This window comes from Mauremys mutica, chromosome 2 (genome assembly GCF_020497125.1).
Source record: "Mauremys mutica isolate MM-2020 ecotype Southern chromosome 2, ASM2049712v1, whole genome shotgun sequence".
Taxonomy (NCBI): Eukaryota; Metazoa; Chordata; order Testudines; family Geoemydidae; genus Mauremys; species Mauremys mutica.
The window spans coordinates 254,712,038-254,730,247 of NC_059073.1; the positions used below are offsets into that span (position 1 = coordinate 254,712,038).

Consider the following 18,210-nt stretch of genomic DNA (forward strand, 5'->3'; position numbering starts at 1 on the left):
AGCTACCAGGACAAATCACTAAAACAGGAACTTGAATTTACAGTAGACATAGACACAGATGCATAATTGTGCAAAAGACAGATATGTACAACAAGATCCATTAAGCAAGCACTGTCCCCCCCCTCCAGCTATGTCAAAATGCTCACACAGGGTCAAATTCTGCCCTGAAGGCTCTGAAACCTGGACTAGGCTACACATTTGTACAGCTGACAGCACCCTTTTAGTAGCTGTTTTACAACCCTGTCATCTTTCTGCCATGATTCAAAAAAAGGACATCTTCAGATTTGCTGTCTTTGTAATTGTGTGTGATTCTCTCTGAAAAGGGGATGTGATTGGGCTAAAACAGAAGTTCTTAGGAAATATCTTAAATCAGCCATAGGCTGCAACCTGACAGATCTTGAGCCATTTGACTTTGGAAGCCAGGGATAATGTTAACAGAAGAAGCAGCTGAAGATGGATATATATGGCTGCTCTGATGACAAATGTACAGGGTGCATCCGTGAGTAACGGCTGGTGATTAATTAACTACCCGATAATTTAAAGTAGTTCATAACAGGGTTGGAAACAGAGAAAGTTCTAAATTACATGTTCACAGAGTATGATTTCATTATACATTAACTTACAGGAGTCTGATAAAAATAAATCACTACCCTTAAAGTTTTAATCTACAACTGGTGTTGTAGTGATATTTTTTCACTGTAACATCAGTTGGGGCCTCAAAAATGAAAGGATTTCTTGCATTTTTGTACAGCAATTTCTCAAACAAGCTTCAGTTTGTATTATTAAATGCAAATAGCTATGTTTGTCCAACAATACCAATTTCACATTAAAACACAAGAGTCGGGAAATGGAAAAAAGATGAGGTGCTCATAATATTAACTTGCCAAATGGCACAAATCCCCTTTTGGGTTGCAAAATGAAATGTAGATCTATACATACCAATTCTGATTCTCCAGTACCCTGCATCTTGTGCGGTCATTTATTCCACTGCACAGTGGTTGCAAAACAATACCAGATCATCATGGTAATACTTTATACACGAGGTTCCATGACGTTCCGGGAAATGGACCATCAGTCCACTGTACTTATTGCTGTACTGTGCAAACTGACCTAATACTACCGATGTGAGTTTTGTTACCCTTTCATTTCTTAACTTTTGCATGTCCAGACATTTGTAACCTTAGGGTAAGATCATGCCCTGTCATAGCAGGTGTGTAGGGTTGGGAAAAACAGAAGGCTACAAGGAGCCAAGCAGTTTGGCGGCACTGTTGCACTATTTATGCTCAGGACGGCTCAGTGTTTGGATGGGCACAGTTTTCTGTACCGCTCGATTAACAGAACAGCAGCAGATTTTGTCTTAAGTTTCTGAGAGCTGTAATTTATTTTAAATAAAAGCTTGGATTTGCAGAAAACTATAGTAGGCAGCAAAAACATTGGAGACTGAAATTATGGGATCTGTAATTCATTAGCCACAGTGATTTTACTCCTGACTTTGAATTTTTAGGCAAGTTTATAAAGAGGGAGCTATTTTGTTATATGTTTCATTAAAACAATACATTCTCCCTTATAGAAATGGTCTTGCCAGCAGTCTGAAAGTAGAAGTCCTTGTGCTTGTCATAGTCAGGTAGTTCACATCCTAGTGTCACTAAGCGGACAAGGCTACATGAAAATCTAAAATTATTAGTAGGTGCCATTAGGCCATGGTAGGAAGTATCTCTTCAGTCACATGGCTTTTTTAATTCTCCCTCATTAAGGACTCTTTACCTGCAACATTTAAAGCTTTAATTTTCAATTATTTGGGACTCAGCTCCATTCAAAAAAGCATTGTTACAATTTTTAAATGGGAACAGTGTCATTTTTCTTGCCTTGCCTAATTTAAAGTTGGTAGAAGGATTTGATCAAAGCACTTGTTTGTGGACTGAGACTGAGACAGGCACTTTCAACCAAAATGGAGAATTTTTCTGAGAATGATAAGCATGTTGAAGAGGGACTTATAGCACTATGGCATTTGCTGCTAAGAATACACTATAAACTATCATTTATTTACATACAGTACAAAGTAACACAGACAGGGCCGCCCGGGGGGGGGGCAAGTGGGGCAATTTGCCCCAGGCCCTGCAGGGGCCCCCACGAGAGTTTTTCAGGGCCCCTGGAGTGGGGTCCTTCACTCGCTCCGGGGGCCCTGGAAAACTCTTGCGGGGCCCGGGCCCCCTCAGCTTCTTTCGCTCCGGGTCTTCAGTGGCAGGGGGTCCTTCTGCCCAACCCCCTGCCGCCGAATTACCGCCGAAGACTCGGCACTTTGGAGGCGGGTCCCGCTTCGGCGGTAATTCGGCGGCGGGGGGCCTCTGCCGCAGGTCTTCGGGGCACTTCGGCGGCGGGTCCCAGAGCGGAAGGACCCCCCCCCGCCGCCGAATTACCACCGAAGTGGGGGCCCTCCGCCACCGAAGACCCCAGGCCCCCTGAATCCTCTGGGCGGCCCTGAACACAGAAATGTGAAATAAGATTGCTTGCGGATCTCCTGCTTGAGCTGTAAAAGAAAACTTCCATAAAATTTACCACATACCTGTAAACAGCTACTTTCCCAGCTCCAAATGCACCTACTATTAAATCTGGAAAAAAAACAAAATAATTTTGTAAGAACTACTAGCTAACCTCCAGCACAATTTTGCAGCCTAATTTATTTATATTCAAAATACAATTACATATAACAAATGAGCTAACTCAGACTTTCCAGGTCATTCTACAAGAACATAGTGAGGAAAAACATTTCACATTTTTGCCATGGTAGCATATTAGTTCACTGTCAGCCTATATAACACAGAGTCATCCATGCCACAGCCTCTCTCCATCTTGTCTTGGAAGGGAAACAACTCTTTTTTTTAAAATCCACATATTTTACTCCAAACCATTACCTGTCTGTCACACAAATAAGTGGCAAACACATGCAACTTTTTGTGTGGACAATCTCATATCAGTTTAAATTAATGTAGTTTAAATCATTTTTTTCTGGTGACCTCTGATCCCATCCTGACTTATTAGTTGAATTGCATGTTTGTTAATTTAGGTATTACCATACTTTTATATCTATCTATAGAGAGAGTAAATTTTATAGTTTAAATTATAACCATATATTCATTTAATTTACAAGGGAGGTCTGTGTCTTTAAGAGACCCAGTAGTGGCACACTCTAGGAACCTGGTGGCTGAACTTTGTGACTTTGTCCTCACCCACAACTATTTCAGATTTGGGGACAATTTATGCCTTCAAGTCAGCAGGACTGCTATGGGTACCCGCATGGCCCCACAGTATTCCAACATTTTTATGGCTGACTTAGAACATCGCTTCCTCAGCTCTCATCCCCTAATGCCCCTACTCTATTTGCACTATATTGATGACATCTTCATCATCTGAACTCATGGGAAGGACGTCCTTGAGGAACTCCACGAGGATTTCAACAATTTCCACCCCACTATCAACCTCAGCCTGGACCAGTCCATGCAAGAGATCCACTTCCTAGACACTACAGTGCTAATAAGTGATGGTCACATAAACACCACCCTATACCGGAAATCTACTGACCACTATACTTACCTACATGCCTCCAGCTTTCACCCAGACCACATCACATGATCCATTGTCTACAGCCAAGCTCTAAGATACAACCACATTTGCTCCAATCCCTCAGACAGAGACAAACACCTACAGAATCTCTATCAAATGTTCTTAAAACTACAATACCCACCTGGTGAAGTTAAGAAACAGATTGACAGAGCCAGAAGGGTACCCAGAAGTCACCTACTACAAGACAGGCCAAACAAAGAAAGTAACAGAATGCCACTAGCCATCACCTACAGCCCCCAACTAAAACCTCTCCAGCGCATCATCAAGGATCTACAACCTATCCTGAAGAACGATCCCTTACTCTCACAGACCTTGAGAGACAGGCCAGTCCTTGCTTACAGACAGCCCCCCAACCTGAAGAAAATACTCACCAGCAACTACACACCATACAACAAAAACACTAAGTCAGGAACCAAACCCTGCAACAAACCCCGATGCCAACTCTGTCTGCATATCTATTCAAGGGACACCATCATAGGACCTAACCACATCAGCCACACCATCAGGAGCTCGTTCACCTGCACATCTACCAATGTGATATATGCCATCATGTGCCAGCAGCAATGCCCCTCTGCCATGTACATTGGCCAAACCAGAAAGTCTCTATGCAAAAGAATAAATGGACACAAATCTGACCTCAACAATTACAGCATTCAAAAACCAGTAGGAGAGCACTTGAACCTCCCTGGTCACTCAGTAACAGACTTAAAAGTGGCAATTCTTCAACCAAAAAACTTCAAAAACAGACTCCAAAGGGAAACTGCAGAACTGAAATTAATTTGCAAACTGGACACCACCAAATTAGGCCTGAATAAAGACTGGGAGTGGATGAGTCATTACAAACCTAATTTTACCATACTAATTTCTACCTACTGTTATTCATACCTTCTTATCAACTGTTTGAAATGGGCCACCCTCATTAACACTACAAAAGTGATTTTTCCTCCCTTGGTATTCTACTGTTAATTGAATTGTCTCATTAAACTGACTCCCCACCTGGTAAGGCAACTCCCATCTTTTCATGTACTATGTATAAATATACCTGCTACTGTATTTTCCACTCCATGCATCTGATGAAGTGGGCTGTAGCCCACGAAAGCTTATGCCCAAATAAATTTGTTAGTCTCTAAGGTGCCACAAGGACTCCTCATTGTTTTTACACTCTAGGAAGTTATTTTAATGTAATTTAAATTTGTTAAATTAATTTAGTTAAACCAGTGCAAACATAGTGTGTAAACCAATCTACAGATTCTCTGTTGAGTAACATATCCCTGCCAGCCACTCTTGGGCTGATTCTCCTTAAAACTGGATTTACACTGCTGGAACTCCAGTGGCTTCACTGGAGAGCACACTTCAATGGAGGTGAGAATGTGTGAGACGTTTCTCCCCTTGGGGCACTTACGTGCCCCCTTTGTGATAATGGCTCTCTCAGACAACTCTCAATGGACTTGAAGCCTGGGCAAGTGGAACCTGAAGAGAAATTTACCTCCTTGGTTAAGATGTTGTGAGGTGAGGCGTCACAAGACAACAGCCCATGTGGCAAAAACTCTCCTAAGATTTTCCACCCAGCTGGGTTCCCTGACTTTCACAATAATCCAAATGGATTTAATAAGATATTTCTCAAGAAGACATATGGGAAAGAAACTTCACGCTATGTCAAAAACAGATAGAAAAAAGACAAGTAAAATAGGGGCTTCATTAAACCTATCATCTATCCTTGCAGGCTTTAAAGCTGTGGTTTAAGTCAGAGCAGCTGATTTCAGAATCTGAGCTTCCATATAAGAAAGTTGCCTCAAGCCTTCATGGCTGCAAAGAAAAGCTTGAAGTGGTGACAGATGTCTGCCTGAATGTGCTGAGTCTGAGGACTGGTCTACATAGGGTGACCCATCAGCAAGGGTGAGAAGAAAAATTGGGACATGGGGTGGGGGGTAATAGGCACCTGTATAAGACAAAGCCCCAAATATCGGGACTGTCCCTATAAAATCATGGCATCTTGGCACCATAGGCCTACACCAAAAACTTACATCGGCATGGCTGTCTTCTAGGGGTGTGAAAAATCCACACAGCTGAGATACATAGCTATGCTGACCTAACTCTGTTTTAGACAGTGCTAGGTCAATGGAAGAATTCTTTTCTCAACCTAGCAACCACTTCTCAAAGAGGTGGATTACATATGCCAATGGAAGAACCCCTTCTCTCAGTGTAGTTAGTGTCTACACTGAAGTGCTTCAATGGTACAGCCTCCGAAAGCCACCTGACTGTTGTGCTTGGGGTGGCAAAAAACATAGAGCCGCTCCTGACCCCAACATGACCTGCCCCAAAGAACTTGAAAGAGCATGACTATTAATTGGGAACAGAGGAATTAGAGTGAATAAGCAAACATTAAAAGATCTGATTGTGTTAATGGTGATGTATACAATCTAAAATAAGGATAATAAAGATGATGTCACTGTACATTCACACAGAATAGTTTATTGAAAGGTCCATCCAGAATTCAACAACAACTGTGGTCAGTTTATTATAATGCATTAGTTCCACTGTACTCTGTTTCACTGTCCTTTAGGGCCCAATCCAACTCCTACAGCACTAAATGGAAAGAGCCTTTTTGACACTGATGGGAGTTAGGCCAAACCCTTCATTAGCTAAGTAACAGTTTTGAACATGCATAATGTCAGAGTCATTTATGAGCAGTAGTGTGTAAGTTTATTGTGTGTTGTGTAAAGGAAAAGCCATTAATCATTTCTGTGAAACATACGTGCAAGACGTCCAAATTATCTGAAGTTTGGCAACTTTCTTCTCCTAAAAATAGATGGAAGTTGTCTTCATTACTTGCTTTTTTATTGCTACATATGAAATGTCACTGATGCAAAGGTTATTAGCTGAAAAACAAATGTTTGACAAGGCAATTGGAATTTCCACAGCAAAAAAGTAATCTTAACTAACTGTCAGGATCTCTTCCAAATGAAGCCTGAAGAAAAACATTTGCAAGCTGGAACATAAGAGTGCACCTTTTTCATTAGTTAGGGTTTGTTTTCTTTTTTCACAAAGGCAAGTCACTATGGCCCTAATTTAAAAAGAACAATCGTCTATGAATCACTAATAAAAAATACCTATTAGAGTGTTTCCACTTTAATTCCAACTTCCAAAACTGAAATCCACTGCAAACCCCTGAGTAATGCCCATGGATGAGAATGGGAGTTATACATATGTATGAAGAAAAGAAATGATCATTGACAAATTATCTATCTGTTCCCATCCTGTAAGTTGCTGCATTCCTCTGGCAAAGTACTGAATGGCCTCAGTTCCCCATGGACTGCTCCCATTTAAATAAGTTGGAGCAGAAGCATGCCCATTGGGAGCAAAGGATGCTCAATACTGGGCCCCACCTGAGAAACATTCATATATTTACAAATGCAACATGGGGTCTCCCTCCCATAGATACAGAGCAGGTGGTTTATGAGGAGGGGAGTATTCTCCCAAGATATCTAAATGTAACCACAAGGTTACATTAAAATCCTCCCCAGCTTTATCAATATTTGCTGAATACCCATAATAGTTAGATTAAGAAGGGAATTCAGCAAATTGTCAGTTCAAAACTTACCATTTCCCTCTCCTTTTGGACCCAGAATGTCCCGGCTGCCTTCTCCCTTGGCAGAAAATGGCCCTGCCAGGCTAAGTGATCCATAGGACTGAAATGCCCTAGAACCTCATTGTGCCATAACTCAGGAAACAAGCTCCAAGTGACCCTAAAGAAATTTCAAGGGGCGTTTCCACTGAGAACTGTTGTGATAATTGGGCCTAAAAATTTACCCTAATTGTAAGCTCAGCTGTAGAAAGTGAGTGTAAACTCATGAATTGTCACAATGACCTGTTGTAGAAAATAGTTTACGATGTAAGGACGAGACAGAAAGACTGAACTAATTTAAACAGAAAGGGTTTTACTGATATCACTCAAGGACTATGTTAAGTTTATGACTGGTAAACAAGAGAAGCAGAGGACAGAAGGTAGGTGTGTCTGAAGTTAGGTCTATTGGTGGACAAAATAATGAGAGGATGGCCTATTCCACCCAACACTCCCTTTCTATGTTCTTAGAAAGAAAAGACTTTGGGGAAAAATTAGCAGAAGCAGCAGCTGTCTGCAGTGAGCTTTATCATCATAGCTGCAACCCCCATCATCTCTTGGGATCCCAGACCACCTTTGTCCTAATCCTGAGACATGTACTGACCAGACTGGGCCAGAGAGGGGGACCCAGATGGCACTGACACCTCCAATGGCTTAAGATAAATCTCAGCCACCATCTGAGATGTGAGACTTCATTACCCCCCTCTTCCGCCATGTGTGTCCTTTTCTTTGCCCACCTTTCTAATTTTCTTTCCTGTCTCTCTCCTTTTGCCTTCTGTTTAATAAGATACTGTCTTAGCTGGCCAAGACTGCATATTTTGCAACCCTGTTGTGAGCCTTTTACCAGAAAGAGGCAACTAAAAGCAATGCCCTAACCAGCCCAATGCTGGTACAAGTTTGCCACGTCTCAGAGTGGCTGATAAGACCATGTGTCTTGCAAGCAGTGAGGTTGCAAGTGAAAGTCAACACCAGAGACAGAAGCTCCATTTTCTACCTTTCTTCCCCCTTTTTGTGTGTGTTTTGTCTCCTAAGTAACAGGATCAGACTTTAACAACGACTACAATGACAGTTCCAGGCCATCTCAACTAACTTCTGCTCTTGATAGCTATTACCATCTTTGATGCGATCTAAAAGGTTGTCAAACAAGGTTTATTTCCTTTCAGAAACTCTCTCCAGCTAAAGGGAAAGGGAACAAGGGATGATGTTAAAATGAAAGCCCTATTTAATACTTTACATTTCAAATGCTTTAATTGTTTTTCCTTCTTTTCTGTATCTTCAATAAAAAGTTAAAAGGACTTTTAATGATGTGTTTGCCATGGTACTAAGCACTCTGAGGTCTCTGTATAGCAAAATCCAAACCTTGTTTAAAACTGTTTAATGTTGGACTGTGACTGGGCTGTGACCCAGTGACCTTTGACTCCTGGGGTCTATATATTGCATCTAAATTAATACAACAGAACTCTTCAATTTAGATGAATGAAACCCAAACTGGAGGGATTCACAGAGCTTAGTCCTGAGACAAGCTCTCCGTACATGGAATTAGGTAAAGGTGCAGATGAATAATTCAAAGAGTACTGCAGAAATTAAACTACCCTAGTTATTTCCATGACTGATTTTCATTTTGTTCCAAATAAAGGGCTTAATTCTGCAAGACCTTACATGGTAAAGAGAAGAGAAAGTCCATCTGCTGAGCTACAGGACATGATGATCAACAGATACACAAGTAGCAACCACATGTGGCAGAGAAAGGCACATTAGGCTTGGGAAGGTGAGCTGACACCTCCACCAGCATCCCTTTCTCCATCGATGTGCCAGATCTGATAGGATGTATGCTGAGGGATGGAAATTTGGCATGGCTTGTGCAGTGGTGCTGGCTATGTCTACACTGGAGCTGGAAGGTGTAATTTCCAACTGAGCTAGCATGCTAAAAATAGACATGGACCTGCAATGGGAGAGGCAAGCTATCCCAAGGACTCACCTAGGATCTCAGATGGGATTGTACTTGGGACAGCTAGGCTGTCCCACTGCTGGTGCCACCACGGCTACACTTCTAGTTTTAGTGGTATCACAGGGTTGCTGGCCCCTTTAAGGAGAGTGTGGGCCCCCTTGCAAGTGACAAGCTAATTTAAGGGGAATTGTTTTTCCTTCTTTTCTGTATCTTCAATAAAAAGTTAAAAGGACTTTTAATGATGTGTTTGCCATGGTACTAAGCACTCTGAGGTCTCTGTATAGCAAAAACTATCTAAGCAGGTAGTTAATTGAATAATGAGCACCTCAGCCTGATAAAAGGCCATCAGGGCTCAGGTAACCCTTTATGAGTATTTTGCCAAAAGTTTAAGAAATAAATCTGTGTATTCTATTAGTAAAAGAAGCTTCCTTTTAATGACACAACATGCATAGCAACTGGGAAGTCTTTGGGACCCCATGAGAGTAAAGGTTCGATATAAATGGAAAATGTTATTAAAATGCAGAAAAAATTGTATATCTGAAGTATATAGTATATCAAATTGTATATCATTATACCTCCTTGTGGATATTTGTCTTTATTGTTTCACTCAATTGATCCCATCCCTTTAAGAAGCCCCATGGAGCCTGAGGTTTGTAAGGTAGATTTATTTCCCACTTTTGGGGTTCCTTGACCTAAATTTCTATCAGCCAGTTCTCTTCAGTCTCAAAAGTCCAAAGTAAAAGGTCCCTTAAAAGGCTTACTACTACAGCACCGACCACAAGAAAGGTCAGAGGATGATCTGTTCCAGGCAATACCTGTGAAAACCTCAGCCTATAGACAGAAATAACCTTTGTCTGCAAAAATAGCACTTTCTTCTGACCCAGTCACTTACAAGGTCCTGAATGGTTCTTTCAGGGGGAACTTCCTTTCTCCCCTCAGCTCTTCTGACAGCAACCCCCTTAATAATATCAGCAACTGCATCTGGCTGATCTACTTCCACTCTCCCCTGAGGTCTGAATTAACCCCCTTTTCTGACTTCCTGAGGCACTGTTTCTCTTCATTCCACCCTATAACGATCCACTTCTTGAGTATTTTTAATGTTTACCACTTAAATGAGTCCTGTTATTGACTGGGATAAATATATTTCCCCTGAGCACCACGGAACGCATGATATTGTGATGTTCATTAAATCTCCCAGAGCATTTTGGAAAACAGTGTATCTGTAAATATAAATATATACCACCACTTGATTTGCTATAAAATGAGATGTGCAGGAAATTGTTGCATTTTCAAGTGATTAAATCAATCGACAATATGATACAAGCCAAATATCTGCTATAGGCACTTTAGTTTGCTTCATTTGGTTGCAGAATCCCTTTCCCCCGTTCTCACTCACACACTGTACAGTTATCATCAAAGCTGATGCAGAATTTCATTTGTTGTCTTCTGTAACTCTCCTGACTTAACTTCAGAATATAATCATCACTAGACTACAATGCTGTGATGTTATTGGCACACTGCCTGTTATGTTCAACAAATTTTATATCATGAAAAATCCCAGATTTTAAGAAAGAAACTTGAGGCTTTTCTTCCTGCTGTTCAAGTTAATGCATTTAGCAGATGGCACTGTTAAAGACTCAATCTTTAATAAGATTAGACTGGATTATTGAATTTTAGAGAGAATTTTGCCTGATTATCACAGCCTTGTGATAACATTTCGTTAAATGTTTCTAGAGACATCGTTTATACTATATATAAATCAATCTTTAACGTAATAACTACACCCAGAATAAGGAAAGCTGACCCAAACAGATCTTAGCTAGAAGGAATAATAAGGCCCAATAGAACTATACCAGTATAAAACTGGGGTAAATTTGAGTAGAAAAGGCCCCTGACTTCAAAAGGACAACCTAGATGAATGAGGATTACTTATACACATGTTCAAATAGTGTAATTTATTCAAGCAATAAACACTCACAGATGCTTTGCATCAATCTACTTTGTTAAAAAATTGTTTAAATAGTTCTGGATGACAAATAAATGTGAAGACTCCACAATCTGCTTGAGGAAATGCCACTGGCAGAAAACAGGCTGAATAAGTTATTCATGATAAACTATTTGCTCAGATATAATAGCCAGCAAGTGACTCAACATATACCATGGTGTGAAGACAGAAACCACAGTTTGAAAATGCATGGGTTTTACGAGGCTACGTCTACACTACACACCACTTTCAGAGGCATGTAGTGTATGTACCTGCATGGTCCCTCTAGCAGGGGTATAAACAGCAGTGTAGGCAGAGAGGCACAGCTTAGGAGATCAGAGTTCAGATGTACCTAAAGGGTCCGGGTATTTATGTAAGTACATATCCTACCTGCTCGCTACTCGCTCAAGCTGTGCCTCCCGGTCAACACAACAATTTTTAGCAGTGCAGTGTCCCATTGCCTCCCTGCTGCTGGACACTTTCCCCATTGCAGGGAAAGACTCCAGCAGCTGGGAGGTTGCAGGGAAAGGTTTCGCCAGCTCCCTTCTGCTGGAGACCTTCCCCACCACAGGGAAAGGCTCCGGCACAACAGGGGCAGTGAGGAAACGTGCTACCAGCTGCTGCAGGCATCTCCCACTGCAAGGAAAGACTCCAGCATCAGGGAGGCAGTGAGGTAAAGCTGCCAGCTCTCTGCTGCTGGAACCCTTCCCTGCTTCAGGGAAAGAGTCTGGCAGTGGGGACTGGAGGGCTGGTGGGGGGTGGGCAGAGAGTGAGGAAAGACTCTGGTAGCTCCCAGTTGCTGGAGCCTTTCCCTTCTGCAGGGAAAAAAAATTCTGGCAGGGGGGAGGCAGCTGGGAAAGGCTGAGCCATTTCCAGCTGTCTCCCCCATGTCAGAGTCTTTGTCACCCTATGAAAGGCTCTGGCAACAGGGAGCTGCTGAAGCTTTCTCCCACTATCTCCCCCACCAGAACCTTTCACTGCCAACTGGAGCTAGGCACCAACAGCATGGACACAGCCTGCTTTTCACGGCGACATGTAGCTACGTGTACAGTACACACCTCCAAAAGCAGTCTGTAGTGCAGAGCTAGCCTTGTAGATGAACCAGCTGGATGTACAACACCACTACCTAGATAATCACTGATCCTGAGCACTCAACAGGGATCAACTTTGAACAGTTGACCACAAGCAAAAGAAAACAAATTTATTTTCCATTAAACACATTTATGGATTTCTCTCGCGTCTGTCAAAACTGAATTACTCTGTTTAAGAAAAAGAAATAAAATAAACCACAGTTCAGAAAGCAGATCTAAGGTGGGATTCCCACCCCTGCTCCATTGCTCCAGCCCCTTTACAGCACATAAAAGGGTTGGAGTGGAGTAAAGGGTAATAGGATGGCTTGCCCCATTAAGGACTAAAAACCTAGTTATGAAACATGCACACCTAAGCAGAGATTCCCCTATAAGAGAAGTAGGAAGCTACAGGAAGGGAGGATGCTTAGGGAGCACAACTAGAGGAAGCTGTGGCAGAGACTGCAGACGAGCTCCAGTGAGCAGGAGACCCTTGACTATAGGTTAAGAGTCTGAGCCTAGAAGCCAGAGGTCTGTGGGAGCAGACTCCATGGGTTAAGAATGAAAATGCTGCAGCCAGGTGGGCCTCAGAGTGGCTGCCAAAGCAGCAAAGACCTCAGGCAGGAAGACCTGGGAATAGGAAGAGAAACTTTTGTTTGTGTGGACTTTAATTTGGGACTTGGAGTTTTATTTAGCATTTATATTATGCCAATATTTTAGACCCTGGAAGAAGGGGCATTATTGGACGAAAAGCCTGGGTGGAGTTTATTTGAGGAGCCCCAAAAGGGAAACTGAGATGAGGAGTCACTTGCAGGGCTGCTTTGAGGCCACGAGGGGGAGCCTGGGAGGAGGCCCCTGAAGACCCATCCCTAGTCAAGGGATGATTCCCTTGATGCAGGTACTGTGGAAAACATATGTGGAGCTGCCTCCCAAGGACTGTCTCACAAACCCCAGTGTAGGGGGTGTACCACATGTGGGGCTGGGGCCAGGAAGAGTACGTTGGGGCAGGGCCATTGCACAGAACACAGCAGAGATTGTTGGCAGCGCTGGACCCCCAGGACTACTGAAATTACCCCAGGGGGTCGCTCCAGCCCCAGGACTGACTGCATGCAAATATGGCTGAAAGCTATGTAGCTCCCCCTCCCCTATCAGTGAGTTGTGTGCTGCACCTCTTAGGAGCACAGCACAAAAATCTCACCCACAATTCCTTGAGGACTTTATTCCAAAGTAATTCAGTCATATTTGCACATAACCTTCTTTTTAAAAAAATAGACTTTTTCACATCTTCTAGTCTTGTCCACCACACATCCCCTACCCTCTTTCCTGAGCTAGACTTGGTTAAGTCCAATATAACTGTATTGAATGGAAGTCAATGGAGCTACTAATCCTGATATATACCAGTGTAAATGAGGTTAGAATCTGTTAGAAAACAAGTAGTTGAAAAGAATAGGCAAGAGAGACTACTATAAAGGCAGCAGCCCATCTAATTTCTCCCCATTCTGCTTTTTTTATCTGGAAACATGGAGGTCAGGCCTCGAGTGCCAAGTCTATTCTTTCTCTTTTTTGCTTTCCAGTTTGGCCATCCAGAAGATATAAGAACACAAGATGTAAAGATAATAAATAAGTTTGAGAGACAGAGACAGTATGAAGTTATTAGTTGAACACTTGGCTTCAGCACTGGTTATTGGCAGCTATGCAATGAATTACTCATAAAGGACACTTTCCTTCCACTTGCTTATCAGGATCCGGACCCCAGTTCCATCAGACACAGCATGAAGACTTGGAGAATGGAAGAAGAAAAAAAAGTGGAGAATAGTTGGTCTACTGGAGGGCACTGAAAGATCTTCACCTTTTCTTCCAACACTTGATCCCACCTCATACATCAAATTTCTCAGTCAAACAAGACCCAAGACTCTGATTTCTCATCTAGCAGAATGGGACAGTCTCTCTCTGAATAACCATATGGAGAAGCAGAAATAGCTCTCATCATGACCCATCTCTTTTGACAGTTAAACAATCTCCCTCTTTCACAACATTTCAACTGAAGGTCCTGGCATAGGTGTGAATAGCGTCTGGTGTGCTCAGCCATGAAAGAAAGGGGAATTCAGTTCTACAAATGATAAACTGCCAAATTCATGGGAGCATGCAATAGAATTCATGCTTATTTGCTTCCTCTGAAGAGTTCTGGTTTCACTTCTGAATCCAGCCAGAGGAGAAGCGGTGTCACTTAGTAGATAGACTACAAGACTGGGACTCAGGAGACCTGGATTCTATTCCTGGCTCTGTCACTGGCCTGCTGGGTGACCTTGGACAAGTCACTTTCCCCTCTGCCTCAGTTTCCCCATCTATAAAATGCAGCTAATGAAACTGACCTCCTTTGTACTATTAAGAACAAATAGAATCTGTCTGAAGGAGGTGGATCTATTTCAGTCTACTTGAAGCATTCTTTCCCTCTATTTTGCTTTCTCTTGCCAGCCTTACATACTAAGATTTAGGTTCTGCCTAATTCTTGTGTGGATGTGCAGCAAAGACCCCTCCCCAATTCTGCACTGACCATGCAAGGGCTGGCTAAAATTGCTGTCCTCTCATCAGTGGAGCACAGGGACTGCTTCCTAGTTATTCTGTTGGGGCTGGGAGCAATGGGCAGTAGGTGGCTCTGCCCTGTGTCACTTGGGTGGGATGCTAACCTGTAAAGAGATGTAACAGTTTGAACACTCCCCTCTGCACCAGAGAGCTCTACGAGGTGTTCTGCCATGGGATATCAACAGTGCTTCCCTTGAAGTACAGTTCCTCACCTGGGCTGTGCCTACAAGGCACAACCTAGCCTCGCATGAACAAGTGTCCCTTTTGATAAAGGAGTAATTCTAGGCTCATGTCATCTGAAGTTATTCTAAGATAAAAAGCCAAACTGCTGTGAAATGATAGTAGTTATGAGATTATTCCATATTTCTCTGCACAAGCAGCATTATTTTGATAGCATCGCTTCCTTGGACGGGGGTCCAAGGGCCGTGTTTAATAATAAAAACCTTGTTGAAAGGTTAGACACGTTCCGGTATTTTAAAAGAGTTGAAAATGGTGCTCTGTTAGCTTTAACAGTGACAGCGCCTATATCAGGCTGGCTGAAGACAGATGGCCATTGTGTTGAAGAGATTGCTAATGAGCAGGAAAAGCCATCCTATCTGTTGTGCTGACAGCGTTGGAGGAAAATAGACAAATTGGATTAGTTGCTGTTCAGTAGTTGCCGTTTTGTTAGGAAAAGTGCATCTTTAATATCTACACATTGTATTTGTACCAGTAAAGGTGTTTTTAAGAGTACTTCTAATCTTTGCTCTCTGCAAAGAAGATTCAACCCTTTTGATATATTAAATAGGGAACTTTCAAGCATTACGGTTGAGATTTTCAAAGCAGTGCAGGGGATTTATCCACAATTATTCACCACTAATTGGCAGAAGCCTTTCTGGAACATGCGCTTTAGCCAAACACAAATTATGCTCTAGTCAAACAAGTTATTAGGCTCAATACAGATGTGATTTGGAAGTATCATTCTATGTGTCTAGTTCCAGGATAGAAAGATCCGAAAGCCTCATGCCTCCCTATTGAGTGCTTTAATTATAAAATACAAGATTACCTCTGACATTTTGCACACATGAATAAAGATCTATTCTACCAGGGCTGTGCCTACCTCATGAGCTAAGAAGGCTGACCAGTGACAATTATATAGGCACATGCATGGCTGTTCCACATATTAGTCTCTATAAATTAGATTGACTAGTCTCTTGCAGCTTATGGCAACAAATACTTCCCCTCCAACTTGACATTTTCAGGGTAAAGTTGTACTATTATTTAACAGTTTAGGTCTTTCTGGACTGAGGAGTAGATGAGCTGCTTCACATTCTTTTTGCCCTATCATTTTCTGGGAGGTGGATTTTGCAACATTGTCAGTCTAGGTAACTGTAGGACTGAGGGAGAGGTTGCCTATGGTAAACACAGTTACTAGTAAGTCTTTTTCTCAAAACAACTCACCCATGTAACAAAACACATCCCACAATAGAATTCTTCAGGTAGGAGCGCAAAACCCAAAAGTGAAAGTCAGGGAAAAGCTAAAGAAATGTCTCAAATGAACTGAAGATCCAAGTGTGCTACCCAAACTTCCTCCATTCATCTTTAAAGATGCCCTGTGAAGGTTATTTATTTTTAATTGGGTCTATACCCTCCTTCCTTATACTGTTTAAAGGAGAAGATCTGAAAGTGTTTCCTCCCCTACTTAGAAATGCCAGGAATGTAAAATCTGGTTTTCCCTGGTTTTACTGGAGGGCATCTTGGCTGTTTCAGAGCATCATGGTGCTGAAACTTTAATAATGCCCCAAAAGCCCATTAGTTATTGAAACTGAATGAGAGTTAAGAACCCCAAAACACAAGAATTCAAAACAAAAATTGACCCAGGACTACAAAGCCCTTCCCCTTCTCGATTGCTCAGCTTTCTCTCCCTTGAGTCTTTTAACGTTATTATTATCCAGCTTTTCAAGCAGCATTTTCTAGAGCAGACAAGACCTGAATTTCTAGCATAAAAAAATCCCCCTTTAAAAACAAAAATCCCATATCTTTCAGGCCTTCTTTACCTATAATAAATAAGCCAAAAAGGTCTCACAACCCCTTTTTTTTCTTTGCAAGTCACCTTTAATTATCAAAATCATGCAGCTAATAACACAAACTTTCAGGTCACTAACTTTGCTAGATGTAATAATATAAGTTAAGGAAGACAAGCTAAGAAAAATAACTTTATAAAGAGTCAGTGAAACCTAGAGCATTAGCAAGTATTAGCGTGGTAGGTCAACAGTATACAACACCAAGGCTATACATTCCATGACACTGGGTACATTGCAAACGTTCAGAGATTTCTCAATCTTGACTCAGAGAAATAGTATGGTCTTGTATGTACTGATCCTAGAAGAGGGAGTGAATGGCATCAGATTAAAAGGATATTGTACATTTAGGCAGCATATGGTCCTGGAATGCTGCTCCAAGCTGGAAGGACTCCGCTAAAAAGAAGCATGCAGTAGTGGCGTAATCTTGATAAATACCACTGGATGTCTGTAAACTATTCATGGTTAAGAAAAATTCAAAACAAAAACTAAAAAGGAAGAATCTGTATAACAAAGTGCGAATAAGGTCATGGAAAGACCTAAATAAAATCTGTGACTCAAAGAATGGAATTTTTTTGTATTCTCTCTGCTGTTTGTAATGAGGTCAAAAGCAATTAGGAACCTATATATGTACTTCAGCAACTATTTGGAAAGCAAAGCTTTAAGAAAAACAACTAGCAACAAACACAACCAAGTCAGTCTCTTCCCTTATAACATGACATGGTTTTAATTAAGGAAGAATGTCAGCATGGAGCAGACCTATAAGCTCCGTAGGAATGAGTGCATTCAAATGTTGAGTGGGGAATAAGGGTTAAGCTTTTTGCTGTAAACTTCACATGTTTTATGTTAATGTAACTGTTTAAGCCCTTGCATTTCTGATGATGTCTCTTGACAGGAAAAGGAGTATTTGTTTTGTCTGACTTTACATTCTCAGGAAAGCATTGCTAGAACTACACAAAAAAATGTGTCTATTCTTTATTGTGACCTCTGCCTTCCACAAGGAAGAGTTTAGATGCATTTTCCAGAGAATGAAGGTATGAAATTCCCTGTCTTATGGAAAAATCTTACCTGGGTAATCATTCTTGTCTATGTCTGAGTCTCCTCTTAGAGTAAAGCCAAATCCCGCAGGCATGGACTGTGAGGCCCAGGCTCCATTAAGAACCTGGGAAGGGTTAGCATTTAACCCATTCCTGTGTCCATTGTAAATGAGCACTTTGCCTCTTCTGTCTTCTCCTGCGAATGGTGCACCGATTGCAATGTCTGCAATAGAGTAAAAAGAGTTGACAACGTTAAAACAAAGACAGAATTAACTCCGACAGGGAAAG

General features: G+C 41.8%; 1 protein-coding gene across 2 annotated transcripts in view; it reads right to left on the reverse strand.

Moving 5' to 3' along the window:
* ITGA8 (integrin subunit alpha 8) overlaps window positions 1–18,210 on the reverse strand; it is a 175,718-nt gene that overhangs the window by 97,552 nt on the left and 59,956 nt on the right. For both annotated transcript variants that reach the window (XM_045004723.1, XM_045004722.1), the window contains exons 13-14: window positions 17,954–18,145; window positions 2,564–2,609 (exon numbers count right to left, since the gene is read on the reverse strand). In XM_045004723.1, coding sequence (XP_044860658.1) covers window positions 2,564–2,609; window positions 17,954–18,145 — 238 coding nt within the window. The remainder of the gene's footprint in view (window positions 1–2,563; window positions 2,610–17,953; window positions 18,146–18,210) is intronic.